Source organism: Pyrus communis, chromosome 8 (genome assembly GCF_041283825.1).
Source record: "Pyrus communis isolate YQ-2024b chromosome 8, ASM4128382v1, whole genome shotgun sequence".
Lineage (NCBI taxonomy): Eukaryota > Viridiplantae > Streptophyta > Magnoliopsida > Rosales > Rosaceae > Pyrus > Pyrus communis.
In genome coordinates, this window is record NC_142572.1 from 18,369,684 (window position 1) to 18,396,703 (window position 27,020).

General features: G+C 35.7%; 2 protein-coding genes, 1 long non-coding RNA gene and 2 pseudogenes across 18 annotated transcripts in view; 1 reads left to right on the forward strand and 4 right to left on the reverse strand.

Moving 5' to 3' along the window:
• LOC137716769 (uncharacterized) overlaps positions 1 to 6,213 on the forward strand; it is a 32,435-nt gene extending 26,222 nt beyond the window's left edge. Inside the window, exons 8-11 of the long non-coding RNA XR_015965445.1 lie at positions 5,174 to 5,249; positions 5,369 to 5,418; positions 5,540 to 5,569; positions 5,673 to 6,213. This is a non-coding gene — a long non-coding RNA (uncharacterized LOC137716769). The remainder of the gene's footprint in view (positions 1 to 5,173; positions 5,250 to 5,368; positions 5,419 to 5,539; positions 5,570 to 5,672) is intronic.
• On the reverse strand, positions 1,853 to 3,428 carry LOC137717998 (WD repeat-containing protein ATCSA-1 pseudogene; annotated as a pseudogene). The gene has a single exon (XR_015965437.1). The product of XR_015965437.1 is annotated as a WD repeat-containing protein ATCSA-1 pseudogene (transcript).
• A 182-nt stretch (positions 6,214 to 6,395) lies between the features above and the next one.
• Positions 6,396 to 14,499, reverse strand: LOC137716764 (disease resistance protein At4g27190-like). 15 transcript variants are annotated; one of them, XM_088698737.1, is made up of 6 exons: positions 14,157 to 14,465; positions 13,050 to 13,193; positions 12,041 to 12,194; positions 11,473 to 11,553; positions 7,460 to 9,843; positions 6,396 to 7,089 (listed from the first exon to the last, which is right to left on the reverse strand). In XM_088698737.1, exons 5-6 carry the CDS (start codon positions 9,839 to 9,841, stop codon positions 6,889 to 6,891), a joined length of 2,583 nt encoding a protein of 860 aa, XP_088554863.1. In that variant the 5' UTR covers positions 9,842 to 9,843; positions 11,473 to 11,553; positions 12,041 to 12,194; positions 13,050 to 13,193; positions 14,157 to 14,465; the 3' UTR covers positions 6,396 to 6,888. The 15 variants fall into 15 exon arrangements, with proteins under 15 accessions (XP_088554863.1, XP_088554849.1, XP_088554854.1 ...); XM_088698723.1 differs by having other exon boundaries at positions 6,396 to 7,169; XM_088698728.1 differs by having other exon boundaries at positions 6,396 to 7,169; positions 7,460 to 9,846; positions 14,157 to 14,425.
• A 7,339-nt stretch (positions 14,500 to 21,838) lies between these two features.
• LOC137733400 (uncharacterized) lies at positions 21,839 to 23,250 on the reverse strand. Its single transcript, XM_088699262.1, has 7 exons — positions 23,013 to 23,250; positions 22,824 to 22,900; positions 22,670 to 22,732; positions 22,526 to 22,588; positions 22,380 to 22,442; positions 22,213 to 22,302; positions 21,839 to 22,128 (listed from the first exon to the last, which is right to left on the reverse strand). Exons 1-7 carry the CDS (start codon positions 23,248 to 23,250, stop codon positions 22,078 to 22,080), a joined length of 645 nt encoding a protein of 214 aa, XP_088555388.1. The 3' UTR covers positions 21,839 to 22,077.
• On the reverse strand, positions 23,234 to 25,316 carry LOC148695254 (protein FAR1-RELATED SEQUENCE 5-like; annotated as a pseudogene).
• Positions 25,317 to 27,020: the final 1,704 nt, after the last annotated feature.

Below are 27,020 nucleotides of genomic sequence, written 5' to 3' on the forward strand. Positions count from 1 at the left end.
GATTATTGTGACAAATTTAATAATATTAGTTATTTGTTGAACTTTCAATCATAGATGAACACGTGTTTAATTATAATTTTTTGTTTTAATTATTTGGACACGTGTTTATTTATGATTAAGGTTCAACAAAAGCTACTGCTATTCTTTCTTCTACATCTAATGATAGCCTAACCGAATGAAATTTCCTAACCTAGAATCCACTAGGCAAACCAAAATCATTAGGAATTGAGGAGTCGAGATCTTCTCTGGATCTCTACGTCGGAGCTCAAGGACTCAAGGATTGAGGTCATTGAAGAGAGAGAATTAGTATGTGTGAAGTTGACAAGTAAAATGAGCTAACGAGGACTACAAAATTTAAAATGAGGACCATTACAAATAAACAAACAACATGTAATTTCTTCCGTGTGTATCATTCTTTTACAATTCCCAACCATCAATTCTTTTACATGTTTCAAGCTGTTACAACCGACAACTTCCAAAATTGTTAAATTCTCAAATGGTATTGCAAATTACCTTAGATTTGGGTCTGCTTGTGGGGAATTCTTCTTCCACTGACACATCGAGTTCTGCGTTTCCTCAAACCTCAAAGCACTTAAATTTGGAAAGGTGGCATCTACATGCCCAATACCTTGAAGGAAAGCTACTTGCTTTTTAGAGCATGCACCATAAAACTTAATCGATTTGAGTTTGCAAAAGAGCCACACCAACTCTTTATATTGCTGGGCAACTTCAACTTTCCTAGCTTGGGAAATGAATCTTGAAACATTGCAGGCCAATGTGGGGATGTTTTACAACTGGCATGGCAAAAAATATTGGGTCTTCAATAACTTTTATTCATTTGAGCAAAAAGAAATGGTCTATCTCGCTTGATAAATTTCAATAGAAGTACTCTTATTAGGGTGTAAACCTGTGATTACTCCTATGGAAGAAAAACATCACTTGGGTATTTACGTTGATCATGTTCCTGTTGATAGGGGTAGATATCAAAGACTTGTGGGGAGGTTAATTTATTTATCTCATACTTGTCCTAATATTGCATATGCTGTGAGTGTTGTAAGTTAGTTTATGCACTCGCCCAATGAAGATCACATAGCTGCGGTAATGCGAATTTTGGCATATCTAAAGTCTGCACTCGGTAAAGGAATAATTTATGGAAAACATGGACATCTAAAGGTTGAGAGATTTAAAGATGCAGATTGGGCTGTCAATGTTACTGACATACGGTCTACATCTGCGTATTTTACGTTTGTTGGAGGTAATTTGGTTCTGTGACGTAGTAAGAAGCAGAGGTCGTCTGCGGAAGCTGAGTATAGAGGTATGGCACAGGAAGTATGTGAACTTTTTTGGTTACGTTAACTTTTGAGATGTCTTGGTTTGAACCAAAAGAGGCTACGAAGTTATATTATGACAATAAATTTGCAAGGAAGATAGCTGACAATTCGGAATATGATTGAACAAAACATGTGGAGGTTGATTGACACTTTATTAAGGAAAATCTTGAAAGGAAAATTATGCCTATACCGTTTGTGAATTCAGGAGAGCAGTTGGCGGATTCTTACTCATGCAGTATCTAGTAAGGTTTTTCAAGACTCAATTATCAAGTTGGACATATGTATTTATGTACTAACTTGAGGGGGAATGTTGATTTGAGTCTTAATTGTAAATGTTATTGGAGTATTATTTTAAGTAGGATTAAAATCTGTAATCTTTAGGATTTAGTGTCTTTATATTTTGTAATTACTTTCCTTATAGAATAAGGTGTATATACCTATATTGTAAACCTAAAGGATAAATAATATAATGTAGTATTAAAAGTATTTCTTCTTCTATTCCCCCCCTCCACCCTCTCTACACAATCAGACTCCTTTTATGTTTTCTTCGTGTTGATCCAACCACTCTATTCTTCTATGACACTCATTTTTATATAATTTTTATTTCAACCCACCACTGATCTTCTCGTACAATTTCCCCCAAAGAACCATCTCTACCATCTTTCTTTTAAACCTTCCATTCTCATCACTCTTTCTTTTTCATGTGTTCACATAACCATGATAAGGAGCTTAAATTTTCTAACTTTCTATGTATCAGGTGTGCATCAAACGTCGAATTCTGTGAATTTTGGGACATACCGCGGTGGCCAGACAAGATGTGAGCAAAAGCCCCAGAGGCAATATCACAGAGGCGGACTTGAACATCTTCGGTTCCGGCAGCAATGAGCATGTCAGAAGTTGCCAACGGCGACATTGCAGTCCGGTACACCTTTCCCGACATCTTGAAGTCCATTACTACCTGAGTCGTATTCGTGTCCCAAACATTGATGTGATGATCGTACGAACCCGTCACAAACAGTCCGGTGTTGACGGGATACCACACGGCGGAGGACACCGCGTACTTATGCCCGCGCTCGTGCTGCTTATCCACCGCAAAGAGGCACTTGTGCCTCGTGATAGCTCCGCCTCCATAATCGGTCCCGCGCTGGACATCGAACCCGGCGGTGGAAGCTTCGGAGGCGCCGGATAACAGGTACGGGCCCTCCGTCAAATCGAGCTGGAGAGAGTTGACGGAGCCTCGGTGACGGGAGATGATGTCTTTGTGATTGGAGAGTTGGAGAGTTCGGATCCAGGTCGACTTGATTCGATTCGAGAACAAATTTGGGCGGAGGTTGCCCGCTTCCCTGTCTCCGATTTCCCACCACATTTTCTGAGCATCTTCTTCTTGTACCAAATGCAAAAGCGAAGCAGAGGTTCACAACGCAACGGTGTCGTATCGCAGTGTTTTCTCTCTCACACTCTGAAGTATGAATTCTCAAACCGGAACTTGTTTTGTTGTTAATTCGTTTTCTCTCTCACACTTTGAAGTATGCACTCGCCCAATGAATATCACATAGCTCCGGTAATGCAAATTTTGGCATATCTACACCCAGTACAGGAATACTTTATGAAAAAACATGAACATCTAAAAGTTGAGAGGTTTACAGATGCAGATTAGGCTAGCAATGTTACTGACAGACTCTTTACATCTAGATATTTTACGATTGTTGGAGGTAATTTGGTTACGTGGTGTAGTAAGAAGCAGAAAGTGGTGTCAAGGTCGTCCGGAAGCTAAGTATAAAGGTATGGCACATGAAATATGTGAACCTCTTTAGTTACGTAAACTTTTGAGATATCTTGGTTTTGAACTAAAGGAGACTATGTAGTTATATTGCGACAATAAATCTCGAGCTTCAGCAATTCCCGAAGCCTCGACAACACACTGCAGCCACCACGAAGCCTCGAGCTTCAGCAATCCCTGAGTTCAACAACACATTAAAGCCCCACGAAGCCCCGAAGTCAACGACTTTGCTGCGGTTCTTCCTCCCTGCTACCTTGCCAACATTGAACTTCTTCCCTACCATGACCACCATGTGGGTGTCGAAGACAGAGAGGTAACCCCGCCCCACCCCACCCCACCCCACATTCCTCTATTTTTTTTTCTCCAACCACCAACACTGTAACAACCAATAATCCATTCTTTAGCCAATAGTTGTGCATCATTGCAAACCCACAACCCAAGCCTCTTAATTTCCCACAAATTAATCTTTTACTTTTATTCATTTCTAATTCTAAAGGGAAAGCTGAAGTTTTGAACTAAGAAAAATGGGGATTTGAGATTTCGTCTCCAGGACAACCATTTCGTTGAATTGGGATTTTTTTGGGGTTTTCTCCCTGCAACCCAAGTTTTATTTGCTTCAGAAAGCCATGGAATTTTTCAATCAACGTACGGTGGTTGTGATTTCACTAATTTGTGAGAGCACTGATTGTGGTAGCTAGCAGGGCGAAGGTGAGGGTTTTAGTTTAGTTGGGAGAAAAGTGAGTTTAGTTGTTTGATTTCTAACGAGGATGGGTGAGGTTAAAGATAGACGAGGATGGGTGAGGTTACAGAACACAAACCCAGAAAAAGCAATTGTCGAGCTCGGCGGGGATGGCGTCGAGGTGGGAGTTGAGGAGGAGGGAGGGGAGGGAGGGTTGGACATGGTGGCGGTGAAGAGCATCGGAGGTGGAGGGGTTTGGGCTCGGTGAAGGTGAGGGGGTTGGGAAGGGAGGGAGAAGATGGGTTCTACGTCTTCTAGGTTGTTTGTTTTTTTGTTTTTAATAATTTAAATAAGGTAAATATTATTATATTTTAAATGCATAAAAATTATTTTTTTGTTACGTGGTATAAATTTGATAGTCATGTCAGCATAAATGTGAATCTCGTATTTGCCACGTCATTATTTTACGATTTTTTTAATTGATTTTTTAACAAATATATAAAATTAAAATAAAATGATAAGTAAATGTATGAAATTAAAATATTTTAAAAATATTGTAAAAAATTAAAATGAACTTCAAAATTGAGGGTAAAATGTAATTTACCCATCTTTCTTTTAGACCTTCCATTCTCGTTATATTCTACAACCGGCCCCTTCTTCATCACTCTTTCTTTTTCTCTTCCTCTTTGGTTCTTTTTTTTTTTTTTTTTTTTCTTTTTTGTTCTTTTCCTTTTTCACTCACCTTTCGCAAAAAAAAAGGTGAAATTCATCTCTGTCGCTTACAATTCGCAAAAAAATATTCTAAACCTCAAACAAAGAAATCGCATAAGACCTTAAATCCTCTTATTAACGAAGAGAATTCCCACACAATCGAAGTTTGAAACCAACAAATCAATTTCAAGTGTTAAGCTGCTAGGGTCTGGGTCTTCGAATTCCGACGAGCTGTTTCCATACGAACCGTGGCGCACCGTACCGTGCCGTGCCGTCGAACACAATCCTCTCTGCTCTATCTCCGGCGTTCAAGCCATTAAGGTAAGCAATTTCTTATTTATAAAACGAATTAGGGAGTTACATCGGGCTTTTGAATTAGGGATTTACAAATTGGGGATATGGGCATTAATTTTTTATTTAGGGTTTTAATTTTGGAGAAATTAGTAGGCTAGGCAGGGGATTAATTTGATTGCGTCAGAATTTGAGTTTTGGGATTGTTGATCCGTGGATTCTTGTGACATCTGAAATTGATTAGATCAGCCATTTGCAGTTCTGTCGGTTTGTTTTCGGTTTTCAAAACTTCTTTGTATGTATGTACGCATGGTAAAATCCAATCTGATTACCTCTAATTTATAACTTTAAAATGTTTGACTGTTTTCCCGCTTGGATCAGTATGAACAAAATTCTTGAGCGGAACCATAAAAGTTGCTATTCCTCACAAGACAATGTTGCTGAGAACGAAACACAGGTGATATTTCAGAATTACCGACCCTCATCAAAATTCTGTTTGCATTTTTGTGTTTGTATGTGCTGGTGGTGGTATGAGCGTCTACTGACTGTTATACTTGATGGTATATATCCTCTAAGCATGCATGTTGGTTGGAGTCAAATGCAAATTCATAGAATCTGAATTTAAGGTAATCTATATGCATTTCATTTGAAGTTTCGTTCCATAGAATTTGCTTCACCGGTGCAGATGATGTTACAACTGTTTTAATGGCCTGAATGGATGATTTAGAACTGCTTCTTCGTATGCAGATTACATATGTATTTGAGAGCACAGCTGATGTAAGTTCTCTCTCTCTCTCTCTATGTCTCTCTCTCTGTGCATCGAACTGTTTTGTCTGTCAACTTTGCTTATAACTTACTCTCCTTGCTTTCCCTTTATCAGGAAAATTTTACCGATTGCAAATGATAAATGTTACGAGCATGGGAAAAGCATAACCAATTTTAAATCAGCTTTACAGGTATGCATTGATTCCAGATTCAAACCATCACTTCCGTTTAGTATGTTGTTTATCATTTTGTGATCATAACACTGTCGGGCGGTGTTACTATTGTGAATGTTATGCAAGAAAGCAAAGAAAATTCTAATGGGAGAAAGCAAGGTTAAGGTGAAGATTTTGGTTTGTCCTTTAGCTTTCAATAATTTCACTGCTAATTAGGGGTTTTTCTTCATATGTTTTCCTTCGTGTTCAACTTCCGATTTCACTCAATTTTATGTATTTGCTGAACGCCTTCTTTGTTTTACGAAATGTTTCTATATTCCCAAATAGTTGTACCAAGAACCAACACTACTTAGATCACACGGATGGTACTTGGACCTAAAAAAAGAATGGTCAAACGGATCTTTTCTCAAAGTCAAATCTCAATTGTACAAATGACTGATTTTTTTAATGTGTTGTTAACGTTTGATCGTTTTATCTTCAAAATATTATTGCCAATTTTAGTTCTAATCAATTTATTGGCGGAGAGAATGTTGCGTCAAGATGATCTTGGAGGCCGTCAATGTACACGCGACTATTCAGAACTTTCTACACCTTCAACAATATTTCAAACACCGCAATAACGGGCGGGTACACCAGCTTATGAAAACTAAAAATCAAGCAAAAAATTATTTTAAATTATTCGAAATTTAATTTAAAATGGGCAGAAGATTGTCTTGGTTAAAACCCAAAACCATTACACACAGAAATAACAAACATGTTAACAAGAGAACTAACTATGCAGCAAAGCTAATTCTTTATATGTATTGAATGTAGTTTTGCCACGACATCATTAACATCGTCACCCTCACCAACACCATCATCTGCATCAACAGTCATCATCTTCATCCTCACCACCACCTCAAATAATCTTCTGTTATCTGCACTCCTTGTAGTTCTGGGGAGCTCTTCCACTCAAAGCTGTTAATCTTCAACTTAGGGCATTGGTATATATTTGCACTTTTCAAGGATGGAAATTTGACAATGCAATTTCCAGAGAAGAAATCTTGCAGACTTGGTAGAGATACAAGGCTCAAACGTTGCAACTGGCAAAAAGAAATCTCACCATCATTTCCTGCTTCATCTCCATCTGATGTTGTTGCCCCTATTTCTGTCATTCTTTCACAACTCCCAACAGTCATTCTTCTTAGCCGCTTTAAAGTTTTGGCTATCGTATATGTTGCTAAATATTTCAAGTTGCAACAACCAACTACTTCCAAAGTTGTTAAATTCTGGAAGGGAATAGCAGATGACCCTATATCCTTCAATGCAGAACAACCATATTCTTTTGTTGACACTATCTCTTCCATTGATACACGATTTCTAGCCATGGAAGATGATAACACAAAAGTTAAACTATTACAATAACGCACCACCAAGCTTGTTAAGTTTCGCGACACAACCTGCAATATTTGTACATTCCATTTTTAAGAGAAGAGAATTCACATTCATTGTTATTATTTAGTCAAATGGTATCTTTAGATAAAAAACACTATACCAACAAATATTTCTTAATACGCACTAGATAAAACGAATCACTTCAAATGATCAAATATATGTAAATTTAGCCACACAAAATCTAGGAGTTCTATGGTGGTTGTATCATTTTTCTTTGTAAATTATATCGCTCAAATAAAAATAAAAAAACAAGTACTAATGGCATAAATGGGAAAGAATGACACTAGTGGCATACCTCCTCAGTAATGATATGTGTATATTGGGCATTGTTTTGGACATGGAGATGCTTGAGTTGTTGAAAATCTTCACTACCTGAGTGGTACACAACATTATCAGCTCCCTCCGACCCATCCAAATACAAATATTCACATGATCTCTTCAACAACATTTCTAGACCATGGTCCAATTCACAGCCAGTTGGGAGCTTTAGCTTCAATGTGTTGAGGGTTTCATCCACATCGTACCATTTCCACGAAGCACCGATTAATATTTGGTATCTTTTTAACTTGTCAGTGAACAAGTCCCTCGGAATATTGCCAGCATCTGGAACATGTATGCTTAATGCAGCTAAACGAGGCAAGTCCTTCAGTTCTGAAAGGCTAGCATTACTTCTTTCTCCGGTTACTCCTTTGGGCACCCATCCGTTGAAGTAGTTTTTCATTCTCAAGTCTTCTAGACTTGTCAAACGTGATATAACATTAGGTGAAATCACTTTGAGTTCATAGCACCAGCTTAAATCCAGCAGTCGAAGACGAGTCAATTTCCCTATTTCTTCAGGCAACTCTTCAAACTTGGATTGTATAAAGCTGAGAATTTCTAGTTGCAATAGCTGTCCGACTAGAGTTATGTCTCCCAACACGCAACCATCCAAACACAATGTACGAAGATTTTCTAGGAGCAGAAGAGATGGAGGTAGCGACGAAATACGCGCCCTGGTTAAATCCATAAATTTAAGTTCTTTCATCTCCTCAAAGAAGTTACTTGGGATTTCAAGCAAGTCATCATTAAAGTACAAATAAAAATACTCCAGTTGTTGGCATTTCAAAACTTCAGGAAGCCTAGGGATGTTTTTGCAAGACAAAGAGATCCTTGTGCAATTTTCAGAAAAATCCTTATTGTTTGGCCATTCCTTCAAGACATCTCCTTGTGCTCTTAGTAAGGCACGGTGGCCTTTGGATGCAATCGAGATGGCAACATCACGTAACAAATCATGCATTGTGATTGATGTATTGTTCTCGGTGTCGAGTAACAGACCAGAATCTTTAAGCTCTTCAATCCACGCGTGCAATGCATCTCGTGCGTCCTCCACTGAATCGAAGTTCTTAAACAAACCCAAACCAATTGTATATTTCAACAAGTCTGTCAGATCAGCGTATCCCCATCGATTTACAATAATTCCACAGATCAAGAATAGTGGCTTCCGCTTTTGATCATCCAATTGATTGTAGCTCCACTCTAAAGCCGAGTATGCTTCTTGTTCGGCTGGGTCTTCGTTGTCAAACACTTTTAGGCGACTGAAGGCATTCTTCCATACTGGTAAAGTACTTCTATTTCGTAAAGAGCTTGCGACTGTGACAACCAAAAGTGGCAAACCTCCGCATTTTTTGGCTACATCGGTTGCCACAGTTCGTATGTCGGGCTTGTTAACAACATCACCTGCTTTCGTCTCAAATAAACGCCAAGCTTCTTCCTCATTTAGAACTCGAAGCTCAAAGTCTTTTTGCAAACGCTTGTCTGAGGATAGCAGTTTTCGAGTTATGGATGTCAAAAGTATTCTACAATTCGGCAGACAAGGAAGTCCTACCGCCTCCAAGTCAATGCTTTCCCAAATGTTGTCTAAAATTACAAGAACTTTCTTGTCTTTTACCCTGTCACATAGATGAAGTGCTCTTACTGACATAGTTTCGCTTTCTTGAACTTCCATACCCAACTTTCTGGCAATTTCTTTTTGAATTCCTTCAAGGTCCGGATTTTGCACACTTCTTACCATAACCGCATCAGCAAATAACTTTTCTTTTACAGCTTGCCTAAGGACTTGTTCAACCAGTGTGGTCTTCCCCACGCCTCCAATACCATACACCAAAATCAGGTCGGTATTAGGAATTCTCAGTTCATCCATGATCTTCTTGATAGTTAAATTCCTCGAATCAAATGCCTCATAATGTTTGTCAGATACCACGGATACATCTTGTGGGCGGACATTGTATGAAATGCTAGCGAAATCTTTTTTTGCGTAGAGTTCAACGAGTTCAACAACCGCCTGCTTCAACTTTGTTGATGTCCTGCCTAGCTTGTATCGGAGCACCGGGTTTGGACAAACCCCACGGAGACAGCTCATCTTTGCTTGCGTATCAGGCTTCCGTAATTCGTTCGCCTCCTCGGTGATCTTATCCGCGTCTTTCCGCCAGTTCTGTATGTCAGTGTGGATTGTTTCACCTCTTTCTTCAGCTTCTACAACCTTGAGCACTAGCCGCTCTCTAGCGGCACTTAATTTGTGCACTTCAGTCTGTAGTTTCTCAAGTTTGCTTTTGCAGTGAGTTAGGTAACCCACTTGGCGTCTAGCTGGTTCAACTGCATACTTGTCAACTATTCTGACAATTAGACTAACAATCTCCATGCCTGCTGATGAATACAAATTAAATTAGAAGAAAACGATCTCAAGAAATACTTTTCTTTTCTAATTGACTTATGAGTTATGATCTTTCAACAACTTATAAATAAACACATTATGAAAGACGGAAAATTCTATTCCACTTCTGGAAAAATATTACTTTTTGAATAAAACATTGTCTAAAATTAGAAACTAACTCTAGTTTCTTGGCATTTAATTGTAATTTCAATTATTAATTACATTGTGTGGGATACATTCATACCAAAACTAGTGTGGGATACATTTGTACCTATACTTGTATAGACATCATAGTACTCTCTCACATTTTCTTGAATAATCATGTCGGATTCTAAGAAATCTGATGGACAACCGGTAAGAACGCTTACCGTTCTTATAAGGTCATGTCAGTTTGTTTAAATTGATTTTCCATTTGTGTTTTCAGATTTGTAAAAAGAACACATTTATTTGTTTAAAAACTTCCAATCGACATACATCATTTTATGAAAGATAAATAACCCAATTCCAAATTCCTTTGAAAGGTTATATGTCTAATGGCCTTGCTTCAATTCCAACCAACCAAGAAACATCTTCATCATCAAATAGCCACAATAATAATACATATAATTATATCTAAAATTTTACAACACCCTCCACTTTTCTCCCTATTATTTGGATTTCAATTAAAGCAGGGCTTGACAAAAAGTCAATTTTATATTCCATTATTTAAATAATTCCCTGAAAGCTAAAAACAACCAATGAACGGGGAGCTAAATGAGATTTGGTTTTGATCCTACAACTTGGAACACAAGAAATTTGTTTGTGGTTGATTGCTTGAATTCCGTAAGACTAGTGTTATGTAGCTGCTAGTGTTACTTTGTTGTTAGTGAACTAGGTGTGGACTTGGTTTCATTAGACAAGTGTATGCACCAAATTAGTTTTTTAGACTGAAGGGCTCAGAGTAATTGTCTTTGTTTGGTAGTGAAGGAGAAGAGATATGAATGCATGAAGGATGCTGAGCTGCTACTATTAGCTCAAGCATTTCATCTCTATATTTCTATGATTTTCTTCATTCTTTTTCAAGATTATATCACGTATGTACACTGAACTATTGCAGATTTAACATAAACACGATAAATAATCAATACATTGACTAAAAAGTACAAGCCTGCATGGCACCAGATTTAGAAGTAAACCAAATGCCCCACTGTTTACCAAAAAAACTCACGATTGTTGTTGTTGTTGTTTTCTTTTTTTTTTTTTTTTTTTTTTTTATAAAAAGCATAGGGTTAATTTTTATGACCTAGGGTTAAGCGATAATGAGTTTAGGACTCCGTCCAAAGGCCGAGTCCTAAACCCTAAATTATAATCTACACTCGCCCACATCCCGATTCCGACGCCCTTATCTATCGACTTGTCATGCTTCAATTTATTCTTATTTGTAAAATTTCTTTATTGTTATAAAGTAAATCGATTCTACAAACTATTGAATCCGGAGCATTTTTCTCTATTATTAAGGGCCTAATTACATGTGAAAAGCCCCTAAATCAAATCAAATATGAAGACAACCACCAAATTACCATACATGAGATCCAAGATGCAAAACTCAAATCAAATATGGTTATAATTAAAGAACGTACCCTTATCTCTGTTGGTTATGGATGAAGTGAGTTGCTCTTCAATATATACGTTCCTTGGAGCATCAATACAAATCGGTTGTTCTGTAAATTGAGAATAAGCTAATAAAGTAAGAAGAGAGTGAACGTAATAATTTCTTTTTTTTTTCTTGCAAAGTTCTTCTGGATAAAATTGCAATTTACTGTCTAAAAGCAAAAGGAACTAAGAAATCTAAAAGCATTAAGTTTTATCTTCTTCTTCTAATTTAACATGTATATCCTAAAGCTAAATGAAGTGATTATCAAACCGACCCTAAACCGTATGTAAAACTGGTACTTAGGATGGATTAAAAAGTTTTGCCCACGCGTTGCTACAGGATTAAAAATTGTAAGAGAGGTCGTATTTCGAAGATACAAAGAGTATGCCAAAACAAGCAAAAAAAATTTGCTTCAACGCTAAAAACTTTTGTCCAGTATTTGTTGATTGTTAAGGAAGCACCCTAGGCAAGGAAAGAAAAATATTGAAACACATGAAGCAATTTTATATGACAACATAATTATACTACAAAGAAAATAAGGATAGTGTGGTTACCTAGTGGTTTTTTTTTTGGTTTTGTTTTGGGACTGGAGTTTAGTTCAAACCAATTGGAGAGGACCTTTTTTTAGCAATTCAGCAGGACTTCACCACTACCAACATTCTTAGCTAGATAGAGAACGTTGTATAAGTGCAAGTGCATCGTTATTATCTACAAACATGGAATTGGAAACTATATAACTGTTAATTCAACCATGAACCAACTTCTGCCTATATACAATGAAAAAAAACAAATCACTATTTCAACTCACTCTCTCATCAGAATGTATAAAATAATCTGAATTAAAAAATTCATAGATTAAAATTATGATATTTATAAATCTCAAAATCACAAAACTCCCAAATTTAAACAAAACAAACTCCACAAATGTGTTTTTCATGTTATAATCTTGAGCAGAATGGACTTGCGTACAATTTTTATAAAACAACACTTGTATAACACTTATACCAAAATTTACTCACATTCTTAGTTGTAAGTTATTGATTTGGTAAAAGTTGGTGACTCATATAATGTATTGATACATTCATAGTTTTTTTAATCAATTTTTACATACAATTAATAATATCGGTTGTATACTTACACTGTTCTTTCCAAAAATTGTGTTGTCAGATTTTTATTTATTATTAATTCATAGGAAAACAATTTTTTTTAAAAGAAAAAAAGAAAAAAAAGGCAGAGAATGCAGTAAATAACATATTCACTGAGCTAAGAAAACTAAAAAGTGTGAAATATATTGCAGAAATATAGCTAATGAGTCTGCTTGACTGTGCTGCTTAACTGTGACTAAGAAAAAATTGAAATGTCTCAGTCAATCTTTCCAGCCTTCAAAATAGGTCCTTTTAAAAATAAATAAAAATTATCCATGAATTCCAAAAAAACTGAATCCCGTAATAATGCTGAAAAGCATATCTGATGAAAGGAATGATGAATGAAAAAATAAAATCAAAGAAGGAGAAAAAAAATGAAATTCCCAAATTAGTGTTACACTACAACACTAGTAATCACCTTGTTTATCTTAAAAAAAATAGTTTAAATAATGTTTTGTTGGAAAATAGCATTAGCATGCCAGCTGTCATCGACTTGAGCACTATGGAGAGAATAATTTGCTTCAGTGTTCTTGTGTGTCACTACCAATGGAGTTGAGAATAGCTGGCACCAAAAAGTGCAAATAATTTGTTACTAAGCATGCAGACAATATATTCACATTTATCAAAACAATTATTTCTATTAAATACAAATTAAAGCAGATTAAATATATATCTTATTTAATAAAACTAATCAGGGTGGGAACAACACAATCATATACTTAACATGAAAATTCTTTTACTTTTTAAATATCTTTATAATTTTCCATCGTCAGATCAGATGAATTAAAATCTAAAATTTTAAATTTTATTTTTTATAAAAACATGATGAAAACACTTCTAAACAACTTAATCATCAAGTGAGTTAAGAAATATAAAAAAGTTGACAAAATTATATTGGTAAATCTGTATCAGAAAAGTTGAAATATCTTAGGACAAATAGATTGGTAACTATTAACGTAAAATATTAATTAATTGAAACCATTGAGAAAAAAAATCGAATTTGAGAACATTTTTTTCAACGGATTTTGCTTCATTCTTTACATTAGATTATCTTGATTAGAGGACGATCAAATATGTAATTTAAGGGTATTCAATTAAAATTTAAAGTAATTGTATAAAATTCAACATATTCAATCATGATTTTATGATAGGTTAATAAAATTCTTAAAATCCGATTGTATTCGATTAAGATCTTAATAAAATTTTTACTTTCTAAGTGTATTCAATTACAAATTGAGAAATTGATTTTAAAGAATTGAAAAAGTTGAGAAATTATAGAAAATTTGAGAAAATTTTAAGCATTCATAAATCTCACATATTTCATAAAATTTTAAAAACATTAAATCAAAATTTATAAGAAATCTCTACAAATCAATTAAACTACATAAAAATTCATTAAAAAATTTTAAATTCTGAATTGAATACGTGCACCTAACACTCGACAATTCACCGTAAAAAAAACATAGCCATTATCCCTCATAAAAAATATGACATCTCATAATATCATGAGGGCATAAACACATACAATTATCAAGAAGAACACGGAACCATTAACCCACTTCTCCACCGCCTTGAGCCCATTGATTTTTGGGTGAGTTTGGGTGGTGTTTGGAGGTGATACGGTAGGTTTTGCCGAGAGGGAGAAGGGAGAGTTGCAGAGGGGGACAGATGGGAGGAGAGGCAGAGAGTTGTGAGGGATGAGAGAGAGTGACAGTAGGAAGATGGAGGAGTCTGAGTGTAACGAGAGATTAAGTTAGGCGTGGGACAGAGAACCATTAACCCAATTCCGGAGATCCAGCTGGAGGGCAGTTTCGGTACAACAACGAAAAAAAAGGAAATAGGTGATGGACGCGTGGAAACTGTAAAAAAGGGTATGGAAACGCGCATGATTGACATGCATTATTAACCCATTGAAAGGAAGGAAACTCGCCAGAAGGGAAGGAAAAGGGCACAGGATGAGGGAAGTGGGGCCCCGCTTGATGGGTTGTCGGCCATCCATGTGCAATTCCAATTGCATTATTTTGATCGGATGACATTGATCTGGACGGTCCTGATTCAAAATTATTAATTTTAAATTTTAAATTTTATAAATACATTAAATCTAACTGGTGAGGTAGAATATGATAAAACTAACTATAAAAAAAGAGATCTAATATGAGACTTTTTTATTTTTTTGACAACTAAATCTTGCTTTGGTATAAGATATATGAGACATGAATCCTGTTTTCACTAAGTTTTTTTTTTTTTTTTTTCTATTAACAGGAGGATCCCTCTAAAATTATAATAATTGTAGCCGTTGGATCAAAATCCAACGGCCCATGTTATCCGGTCAGTAGGAGCCTCATAAGTTATCAATTTGGATTCTTGAAATTTGATTCAACGGTTAAAAATAGAGAGCTCCATTAAAAATTATAATAATTTTAATTGTTAAATCAAATTTCAAGAGTCCGAATTGATGGCTCATGAAGATTTGATGGAAAGAATCAGGAGATGATCCCTTTCCCTAAATGGGTATACTATAATAGGAACGATCTCTTCCAATGTAGCCTTAGAAACTCAATTTTTTGTTTCATATTTATATGTATATGTCAGCTTTTCAGAGTTTTTCTTGCAGTTTACTCATATGTGCACTCTGGCATGGTAAGTTTTATTGTTTTAGCTGAACCCACAGAAATTTTGAGGGCTTTTTTCTACAGTGATAGTTTACTTTGAAGAAGGAATTTAGGCTAAATAAGATAATATTTTATACATAATTAGGTATTGAACTTGTTATTTATGTCAGTCGAACATGAGATTTTTTATTTATTAATGTAAAAAAATATCACTGGAATATGTTACTACATATACAAAGATCATTAGACCTTTTAATGTTGTGTCATTTTTAGCTTAGGTTTGCAACTCAAATAATAGAGCACTTACCCACGAAACAAAATGAAGAGCAAAACAAAATGTCATTGAGTTTATGTAAGGGAACAATAGTTCAGTTGATTAAAAGTATTTATTTTGTATTCAAAATCTCAAGTATAATTTTCTCTCTTTCAATATCGCTCGTACAATATAGAAGAATAAAATTTGTGGGGTTGTTAGAGCATCTCAAAAGAATATATCAAATTTAAAATATTAAATTGATATTTAATGACTTATGTGGTAATTTGTATCAACTGATATGTTAAATAATAATGTCATTTTAAATATTTTTGATCACTTTGTGAGGTCTTTTTATGTAGGTAACCAATCAAATTCTTAAAATACACAACCACATTTATTATATTTCCATTAAATCTATTAAAAAATATTAAATGAATTTGGCAGTGGCTGTCAAATTGACAGCAGAAGGTTTGCCTTCAATTGACTCAGGTCAAATAGGAAATTGAAGGCTCATTTAGAAAAAGTTTGTTGTCAATTTTTACTATTATATACTTATGTGGTAGTTTTGATATCTCGTTTAGAGATATCTTTAGATCATCTTCAAATAAGATTTCAAATTTTAAACATAAAATTTAAATTTGAAGGTTTATGTGGCATTTTGATATCTTTCAAAATTTTGATCTCCATCGTCAAATTAAATATTATTTTATTACACTATTTTCTTTTATTACACTGTTTCTTCAACCCAATTCATAAAGTTTCAATCTTTGTGCAATTCTTCGTCTGGGTTTTGCTAAAATCCAACTTCTGATCCCAACCTCCGTGGAGCAAATCAATGGTTCAAATTTACGGCACATCATCCCCATCCTCCCCCTTCTCCTTCTCCTCTTTCAAAGACATCCAAACACTCTGCGCCGACGAAACCGACGACCATTCCCAGCAACCGACAACCGGCGCCGCCACCAAAAAAGCCTCCGCTATTTTCCATCACGTTCGAGTCGCCAACTCGTTCATTCGCGCCTGGTCAGCCGCCCAGCCCTTCACGTCTTTTGGGAAGCAAGTTTGTGCTTTCTGGCTTCTGCGTTTGGCTTTCTACTTTTCTTCTCTCTGTTCTCTCTCTGGTTTTCCAAAATTCAAGCTTCGGTCTTCCTGGCTTCTTCGTTTGCCTTCAGTTTCAGCGTTTTCCATAAAAAAATTAATAAAAAATATATTTGAAGCTCCTATCAAATTTAACAGCAATCTCTCTGCTGTTAATCCATGTCAGCGGAACATAAGAATCAACATTTCAATTGAAGAATATTAGTACGGTCTTTTATTACTGTTATAAGTATTTTATTACTGTTATATTTTACGTGAATATTTTAATTTCTCCTCAGATTCTCATAGAGTTTCATCTTGTACTCCCCCATCTTACTATTAAAATACCCCACACGGATAGTGCCATAGTGGGAACAACAACCAAGAAAAAGGATGGAAAGGCACATGATCGACACGCATGATCGAAGGAAACTCGCCAAAAGTGAAGGAAAAAGGGAAAGGATGAGGGAAGTGGGGCCCAGCCTGATAGGTTGTCGGTCGCCCATGTGCAATCCCAATTGCAGTACTTTATGATCGGGCCTCATTTATCTGCGCTGTTAGTTGATCCAACCATCTTTGTTTTAAATTATTTAATTTTAAATTAAAAAAAATATTAAATTTAACGGTTGAGAAAAAAGGTATGGAAACGCGCATGATTGACATGCATTATTGACCCATTGAAAGGAAGGAAACTGGCCAGAGAAGGAAAAGCACAGATGATGAGGGAAGTGGGGCCCTGCTTGATGGGTTGTCGGCCATCCATGTGCAATTCCAATTGCATTATTTTGGTCGTATGACATTGATCTGGACGGTCCTGATTCAAAATTATTAATTATTAATTATAAATTTTATAAATACATTAAATCTAACTAGTGAGGTTGAATATGATAAATTTAACTATAAAAAAAAGAGATCTAATATGAGACTTTTTTTTTTTTGACAACTAAATCTTGCTTTGGTATAAGATATATGAGACATGAATCCTGTTTTCACTAAGTTTTTTTCTTTTATTTTTTTATTTTTTTATTTGTTATTATTAACAGGAGGATTCTTCTAAAATTATAATAATTGTAGCCGTTGGATCAAAATCCAAGGATCCATGTTATCCAGTCAGTAGGATCCCGAGGCATTGCTCTAGAGAGGATCCAATTCCGTTATGATGCTCTTTCTTTGAAGTAAACAATCACAAACAAAGAAAGAAAAAAAATAGTTTTAACGAAACACTTATGTATTGTTCACTTATAACGAAAAATCATATTTTTACATTTCCTTGATGCTATTTATTACATATTTATTAGTCATTTTTCATTAAAACTAAAGTTTTTAAAAACTTTTTGTTATATATATATATAAAGTTTCTGCAATGAAGAAACTGCAATTATATGCCTAGATCTAAATCTTTGGTCAACATCTCAGGGTCCTAAATGGGGGAAAGTGGATCTTCTCCGGATCCTTTTCACGATTCCACCAAAGCCTCATAAGCTATCGGATCTTTGAAATTTGATTAAATGATTAAAAATAGGGAGCTCCATTAAAAATTATAATAATTTTAACTGTTGAATCAAATTTCAAGAATCCAGATTGATGTCTTATGAGGATTTGATGGAATGAATCCGGAGATAATCTCTTTTCCTAAATGGGTATACTAGAATAGGAACGATCTCTTCCAATGTAGCCTTAGAAACTCAATTTTTTGTTTCATATTTATATGTATATGTCAGCTTTTCAGAGTTTTTCTTTCAGTTTACTCATATGTGCACTCTGGCAATGCTAAGTTTTATTGTTTTAGCTGAACCCACAAAAATTTTGAGGGCTTTTTTCTACAGTGATATTTTACTTTGAAGAAGGAATTTAGGCTAAACGAGATAATATTTTATACATAATTTGGTATTGAACTTGTTATTTATGTTAGTCAAACATGAGATTTTTTATTTACTAATGTAGAAAAATATCACTGAAATATGTTACTACATATACAAAGATCATTAGACCTTTTAATGTTGTGTCATTTTTAGCTTAGGTTTGCAACTCGAATAATAGAGCACTTACCCACGAAACAAAATGAAGATCGAAACAAAATGTCATGGAGTTTATGTAAGGGAACAATAGTTCAGTTGATTAAAAGTATTTATTTTGTATTCAAAATCTCAAGTATAATTTTCTCTCCCTCAATATCGCTCGTACAAGATAGAAGAATAAAATTTGTGAGGTTATTAGAGCATCTTAAAAGAAGATGTCAAATTTAAAATATTAAATTGATATTTAATTGCTTATGTGGTAATTTGTAAAATTTTTTTATTCAACTGATATGTTAAATAATAATATTATTTTAAATATTTTTAATCACTTTGTGAGGTCCTTTTATGTAGGTAACTAATCAAATTCTTAAAATACACAACCACATTTATTATATTTCCATTAAATCTATTAAAAATATTAAATGAATTTGACAGTGGCAAATTGATAGCAGAATGCTTTTCCTTCAATTGACTCAGGTCAAGTAAGAAATTGAAGGCTTATTTAGAGAAAATTTGCTGTCAATTTTTACAATTATATACCTATGTGGTAGTTTTGACATCTCCTTTAGAGATGCCCTTACAGCATCTTCAAAGAAGATTTCAAATTTTAAACATAAAATTTAAATTTGATGATTTATGTGGCATTTTGATATCTTTCAAAATTTTGATTTTCAACCAGTATATCAAATAAAATATTATTTGATTACACTATTTTCTTTTCTTTTTATTTTATTACACTGTTTCTTCAACCCAATTCATAAAGTTTCAATCTTTGTGCAATTCTTCGTCTGGGTTTTGCTAAAATCCAACTTCTGATCCCAACCTCCGTGGAGCAAATCAATGGTTCAAATTCACGGCAGGTCATCCCCATCCTCCCCCTTCTCCTTCTCCTCTTTCAAAGACATCCAAACACTCTGCGTCGACGAAACCGACGACCAGTCCCAGCAACCGACAACCGGCGCCACCACCAAAAAAGCCTCCGCTATTTTCCATCACGTTCGAGTCGCCAACTCGCTCATTCGCGGCTGGTCAGCCGCCCAGCCCTTCACGTCTTTTAGGAAGCAAGTTTGTGCTTTCTGGCTTCTGCGTTTGGCTTTCTACTTTTCTTCTCTCTGTTCTCTCTCTGGTTTTCCAAAATTCAAGCTTCGGTCTTCCTGGCTTCTTCGTTTGCCTTCAGTTTCAGCGTTTTCCTTAAAAAAATTAATAAAAAATATATTTGAAGCTCCTATCAAATTTAACAGCAATCTCTCTGCTGTTAATCCATGTCAGCGGAACATAAGAATCAACATTTCAATTGAAGAATATTAGTACGGTCTTTTATTACTGTTATAAGTACTTTATTACTGTTATAGTTTACGTGAATATTTTAATTTCTCCTTAGATGCTCATAGAGTTTCATCTTGTACTCCCCATCTTACTATTAAAGTACCCCACACTGATGAGAAATTTTTGGAAGCGACGGGAACACCACCACAACAAAGCAGGTGGTGTTCCCAGCCAATTAAATGTTGACAACTAGATGTTGTCATTTGTTCACTTAAAAAATACTTGAAAAAGCTGAAAACTCAAAAACCAAAAGATTCCTCATAACTCTGTTAACATCTCCGTTTCTTTGTTTCAAATCAAAAGCTTTTTGCAAACTTCAAGGGAAGTTGCAGACTCAATTCCCTCTTCTTTCTTTGAAAAATAACAACAATTCCCTCCATTTCTCACAAACTCAAACCCAGACCAAGGTATTATGGATGGAGACTTAAACCCAGACCAAGGTATTACGGATGGAGACTCAAACCCAGACGAAGGTAGATTCAAAGAGGTGGAGGAGGAAGAGGAAGAAGAGGAGCCCTGCGTGGAGTTCTGGGACGAGGAACCGGAGGGCTGGAGGTTGAGCTAGGCCCTGGAACCGTAAAGGATGATGGCGGCCCGGTTGTAGGAGCGGGCAGCGTGGCAAAGGTCCCGAGCCACTTGCGCGTGCGCTTACGCAACTCACGGATCTCAGCCACCCATTTACCCCAGCTCCGCTGACGCACGCTGCGGTACCTGAACTTCTTGTTGTCAAGGCCTCCGTTGCCCTTACACTTTATGTTGTTGTTGGTTATTTTTGTTGTGGCGGTGCAAGCGGTGGTAGAGCTGCCCTAAACCTAATTTAGCTTTCTGCATGTATGATTTTTAATTTTGTTAGATTTTTATGGGTAGAATAAGTGGTCTGAAAACCTTAAATGTTGAAGTTGTTTTCTCAGACTTAAACCTAAATTTCAATTGAAAAGCTTTTGCGTCGTCGGGTGATCACAATAGGGCAACTGCCAAATTTTTTTGCTTTTCCAGTTTAGGGGTTTTCCAAATTCTGGATGGAGACTTGGCCTCATCACAACAGGGTTGCCAGCAATCTGAAGTCCATCTTCTTCCTCATCCTTATGGTTCTTAGTCTTTATCATTTAATTGGTGTAGCTTTGCTAGGATCTCTGTTCCGGCAGTGTGTGATTAGTGCTAATGGAATTTCAGCACTGTTTCTGAGCTACTGTTCGAATTGTTTTATCTAAGTATGCATTATACATTCAATTGAGCCAATGAGGCATGTGTGCCAACGAATTTTGAAGAGTTCGGCTTGGTTTTCTCTCTTTGTTCTTTAATATTTAAGTGCGAGGCGCCTGTTTGTTGACTAACCGAGTCCCTTCTCTAAGTTTTTTTAGTAGATATTGTGTAATTTACTTTTATGAGCACTTCTTTAAGCTGTCAAGTTCCCAAAATGTACAAGGAGATATTAAGTTTAATAAGTCAGGAACTGTGATCAATCCAAATGCAGTGAAATTAGGGATTTTACACCAAAAACCAGTTAGCTTTAGACCATAGGATTAGCATTTTGCACATGTGAGTATCATTGAACACAGCCTGTGCTCTATTCCTTCCTCATACAACACTTGCAGAACTTCAAACAAACTCTATTTATTACCTGTTCACAACTCGAAAACAAGAAAACCTTATGTCGTTTTACTGGAGCTACCAAATGCAATCTAGAGGTCTAAGCAAGAAAATTGGATGATCAATGGTTCGTTATCAACTTCATTGATCATCTCTAGTCTCCACTAAATGGTTGAATATATCGATCCAATCCATTAAACAAATGTCGCCCCAAGATTTAATGAAGGTAAAGTTACACGACTTCTCGTGCCCGTGTCCTGCATTCTATATTTGCAAATCTGACACTTTAAGCACTATATGGGGTTAAATCCCAAACTCATTTCTGGGGTTAAACCAAACTTCTTGTACTATCACATTTTAATCTAAAATCAACTTTAACCATTTTCAAGTCATATCTATTCTAATGTCAAATTCCAAACTTCCAAGCTACATATTCTAATGTCAAATTATGGAGCTTCAGATTTATGATAATAAGTCTAACATAGTACAACAAGAAAACATTCTTTCATGAACTTGATGTTTGTCAAAACCACTGAAATCTTGACGTGAATTCTAAAATGATCAGAATTAGGAGTTACAAGCATCTTCATGTTCCTCAAAGCCACAAGGAAAGGCATCCTGCATTACATAGAATTTAACTTCAACAAAGAATTTACACAAATACCTAATTCAAAGCAAAGGGTAGAAGGAAAAACACAATACCTGATTTAAATGTGTCATACAGTTTTGACTTTGGAGCACATTGGTGAAGGCAAAGTTTGGTGGGGAACATGACCAACTGTAGTTGGGACTCTAAAAGAAAAATGAAAATTGTAATATATAAATATTGACAACACCAACACAAATTTCAAACCTATAAACTTGTTTACCTGATTAGATAAAGGCAAACTAGTCTGGACATTGGTGGTTGACAATCTCGTGGTTGGATAGAACTACAAACATTGATACGAGACCCAACATAAATAATTAAATAAAATATATAAAATATACTTAATCAAACATAGAACTAGTTTACCTTATTAGATGAAGGGAAACGAGCATGTGCATTGGTGGTTAGCAAACTCAGTGTTGGATAAAGCTACAAACATTGATACGATATGGAACATGAATAATCGAACAAAATCTATAAAATCTTGCTCAAAAATATAAACTAGTTTACCTGATTAGGTGAAGGCAAACAAGCATGGGAATTGGCAATTGGCATTGTCATAGTTGGATAGAACTACAAAAAATTGATCAATATCGAATATCGAATATGAATAATTAAGCAAAATGTATATAGAAAATCCAAATCAAACATACATATTAGTTACCTGATTAGTTGAAGGGAAACGAGCATTGGCATTGGCGGTATGTGAAGGACCACCACTACTTGGTGGTTTGGTTTTCTCTGAACAAGTAAATAACAACTACTATTAATATATATATATATATATATATATATATATATATATCAGAAGAATAACACAGATGTGAACATTTAAAATGTACAAGTTTCTTACTAGATGAGCCAAGAACATTTGATGTCTTCTTTTTACGTTTCTCCATATGACTTTTCAATCTAGCATTACTTATTCCCTTTGGCCTCACACTCGGAGGATTCAACACCGGTGCCTCATCAGCTGAGTTATTGACTCCATCAGTATCACGAACAGTAACATCATTCAAAACGTCATTGCTTTCTTTATTAGCAATTTCTTCCCCATTTGACTTCATTTCTTTGTCAAGCAATTGTGCCATTTCTTTCAATTTTTTTCATTGCAATTCTATGACAACTTTCTGTCTCAGCTCCCATACTCAATATACCATAAGCAATCCGCATCAAAGTATTCCGACGTAACGTCACTGACAAATTGTCACTTACATGTAAAGATTCTCCATGCTCATTTTCATTCCATTCTTTCTTTGCGTCTTTCGTCCACCGCTTCAATATGTATTGATTTGGTATTTGAGAAACTTCTTTTACATTCATTACCCGTAGAGCATGACGACATAACAAACCCATGGATTCAAACCTCTTGCAACTACATGAGATGTTGAAAGTTGAGGAATTGAATTTGACAACATAAACTGTTCTGTGACCCTCCTCATTAAGTTCAAAGGTTTGGAGGGTTCCATCACTTTCAACTTCACGCATTTTTACCGCCAAACTGCCAACAAACTCATACTCAAGAAATTTATAAATTTTTCTCGTGTAGACACTTGCAGCACGTTTAAGAAAACCACTGTTTTTAGCTGCTGTAGAAGGCAAACCTTGCTTGCAACGAAAGGTTTCTTCTAATTCTTTTGAACGCATGCCATTTGCTTGTTTTTCATGATGAAGCACAAATTCAGTAAGAGTCATCGTTTTAGTAGACATACGGTGGAAAACATTATTCATGCTCTCACTTCTTTGTGTGGATTTTATCCTCACAGAGAAAGCATCTTGGCTAAACACTGGACACCACTTCTCACGAATGGCATAAAGACCTTTAAGCCATTTGTTTTGTGCAACGTTAAATTCCTCAATCATTGCATCCCAAGTATGCTGAAATTCTAACTCTGTTTGACATCCGTCAAGACACTTGTTGAATAGCTTTTTGAACTCAGGGATTCCATAAAGTGTTGGTATATTTCTTGTAGCATTCGTTGATATATGCCATGTGCATAAACGATGGCATGTCCCAGGAAACACCACCATAATGGCATTTGCCATAGCTTGACATTGGTCAGTGAAAATGGTTATAGGCTTTTGTTCCCCATTGATTCTAAGAATGCCTCAAACAACCATTCAAATGTAGCAGTCTTCTCATCCAACAAAAAGGCACAACCCAGCAACACATTACTCCAGTGATGGTTAACTCCAACGAAAGGAGCACAAATCATGTTGTACTTATTGGTTCGATATGTAGTATCAAATACTACTACGTCCCCGAAGCACTCATAATCAATTCTGGACCTTCCATCCCTCCAGAAAAAGTTAGTCATTCGGTTTTCTTGATCAACTTGCACCGTGTAGAAGAACATTGGATCTTCAGCTTGCTTGCGCTTAAAATGATTGATCAAGCTTTGAGCATCCCCTGCTTCAAGCATAATTCTTTTTTCCCTACTAACAAAATTGTAGCAATCTGTTTTCGTAAACCCAACATTTTGAGACCCACCGACTTCTTCTGCTAAATATGAGTACGTATTTGTAGTTCTTATACCTGCATTCGCCATGGTTTTAATCACACCCATATGAGCTTCTGAAATTTTACGATTTGATCTTAAAAATTGTCTTTCCTCTGGCATTGCAAGTTCATGATTGTGTTCAGGATCAAAGGTAGAGACTTTCCACTCACCATCTTCTAGTAAAAATCGAATTTTGGCTTGGCAGCCTGTTCTCTCGTCCAATCTCTTAGTCTTTTTCTCTTCACAAGGGTCACTATCTTGCCGAAAACCTTCTTTTGAACAACAAAAATTAAGTGTTGAAAGATCTCCATTTTTGTCATATCTTCTTTGTTTCTTTCGAATGCTAAAGCCAATGCGTGCTGCATACTCATTATAGAGATCATAAGCTTCTTGCTCATTTTTCACAATTTTTCCATACAAATCTCCAGCATAACTCTCTTCAAGACTTACAATAGGTGGAGTTTTTTCTCGAGCATTGCATTGAATATTTTCTACATTGCTTTCAATATCAATGACTGCATTATTCATTGGGAGATCAACAATAATCAGATTTTATTTAAAAAAAAATATCATGGCCAAGAGCAAAAAAGCAATGTCCTATAATCATGCAAAATGTTTTAAGAGCTCACACATACAACTTATTAAAAGGCAAAATCAAATACCTTCGTCTGGGTTTGAGGCTACCTGCAGAAAGCTACCTTCGTCTGGGTTTGAGTCTCCATCCGTAATACCTTGGTCTGGGTTTAAGTCTCCATCCATAATACCTTGGTCTGGGTTTGAGTTTGTGAGAAATGGAGGGAATTGTTGTTATTTTTCAAAGAAAGAAGAGGGAATTGAGTCTGCAACTTCCCTTGAAGTTTGCAAAAAGCTTTTGATTTGAAACAAAGAAACGGAGATGTTAACAGAGTTATGAGGAATCTTTTGGTTTTTGAGTTTTCAGCTTTTTCAAGTATTTTTTAAGTGAACAAATGACAACATCTAGCTGTCAACATTTAATTGGTTGGGAACACCACCTGGCTTTGTTGAGGTGGTGTTCCCGTCACTCCCAAAAATTTCTCCACACTGATGGTGCCATGGTGGGAACCAAGAAAAAGGTATGGAAAGGCCCATGATTGACACGCATGATCGAAGGAAACTCGCCAAAAGTGAAGGAAAACGGGTCAGGATGAGGAAAGTGGGGCCCAGCCTGATAGGTTGTCGGTCGCCCATGTGCAATCCCAATTGCATTACTTTTTGATCGGGCCTCATTTATCTGTGCTATTAGTTGATTCAACGGTCCTCATTTTAAATTATTTAATTTTAAATTTTAAATTTATAAAAACATCAAATTTAACAGATAAGATATCGAATATAATATATTTAACAATTAAAAAAAAAAAATCTAACAGTCTAGAATTAAGGAACTGCAATTATATGCCAAGACCTAAAACTTTGGTCAACTTCTCAGGGTTCTAAATGGATATTCGAAAAAAAGGAACGATCGGTTTCAATGTAGCCATAGAAACTCAAATTTTTGTGACATTTTAGGAAGCCATCTATGTATATATAGGAATGATTCAAGCTGCTATAATCACTTACTATGTTTCATATTTATATGTATATGTCTTCTTTTCAGAGTCTTTCTTGTAGTTTACTTATATGTGCACTCAGGCACGCCAATTTAGTTTGGCTTGGAATAACCGATAAATATACATGGACATAACGTTTTACAGATTTTGATCAGATATATAACTTTTTCACCAAAGGGACAATGGTGAGTTAGTGGGACAAGTGTGATGATGAGTCAGATGGATTGGATGGGTGATAGAAACCAGAGGGCTTTTTTAATTCTTGTGATGTTTTGAGGGTTTTTTTTATTTTTTTCCTACAACGATATTTTACTTTGAGGTGAAAATTTGGGCTATAATATACCATACTGTTGACCTTAAAAATTACAAAGCCTATATGGCACGCAGGCCGAGTAACTAATAAGCTAGCTACGTCATTCGGTTGAATGCGGGGCATGCCAACTCGTCGGTCGAGCTCGGCCGATGAGTAAAATTTGTTGATGTTGTGTTGAGTGCGATGTTGTGTTGAGTAAAATTTGTTGATGTTGGATTCTCGAGCCTGAAGACAAGGCAGCTAGTTTTGCGAAGTTCACGAATCGTCGGCGCCGGATTCGGTCACGGTGATTATATTCGTGAGAGTCTAAGCACGTCGAATCGACACCAAACTATATGGACACAAGTATTCAAAGGTAATGTGTGTCTTGATGGTAAATTTGGTTCGGCCATTAGAATGTTGAACTCTGAAACTCACTTGGAAGTATCCAATCATAAAACCACTCAGCGAATATCGTAACTCGTAAAACCTTACTTCGC

What these genes read in the sequence shown, in the direction of transcription:
- LOC137716764 (XM_088698727.1), bottom strand. Translation starts at nt 9,841, where the DNA reads ATGGAGATTGTTAGTCTAATTGTCAGAATAGTTGACAAGTATGCAGTT. An exon ending in CACATATCATTACTGAGGAG is followed by an intron (nt 7,170 to 7,459) that starts GTATGCCACTAG and finishes CAAATATTGCAG; the next exon opens with GTTGTGTCGCGAAACTTAAC.
- LOC137733400 (XM_088699262.1), bottom strand. Translation starts at nt 23,250, where the DNA reads ATGGCACAATTGCTTGACAAAGAAATGAAGTCAAATGGGGAAGAAATT. An exon ending in GTTTGCCTTCACCTAATCAG is followed by an intron (nt 22,589 to 22,669) that starts GTAAACTAGTTT and finishes CAATGTTTGTAG; the next exon opens with CTTTATCCAACACTGAGTTT. An exon ending in GTTTCCCTTCATCTAATAAG is followed by an intron (nt 22,443 to 22,525) that starts GTAAACTAGTTC and finishes CAATGTTTGTAG; the next exon opens with TTCTATCCAACCACGAGATT.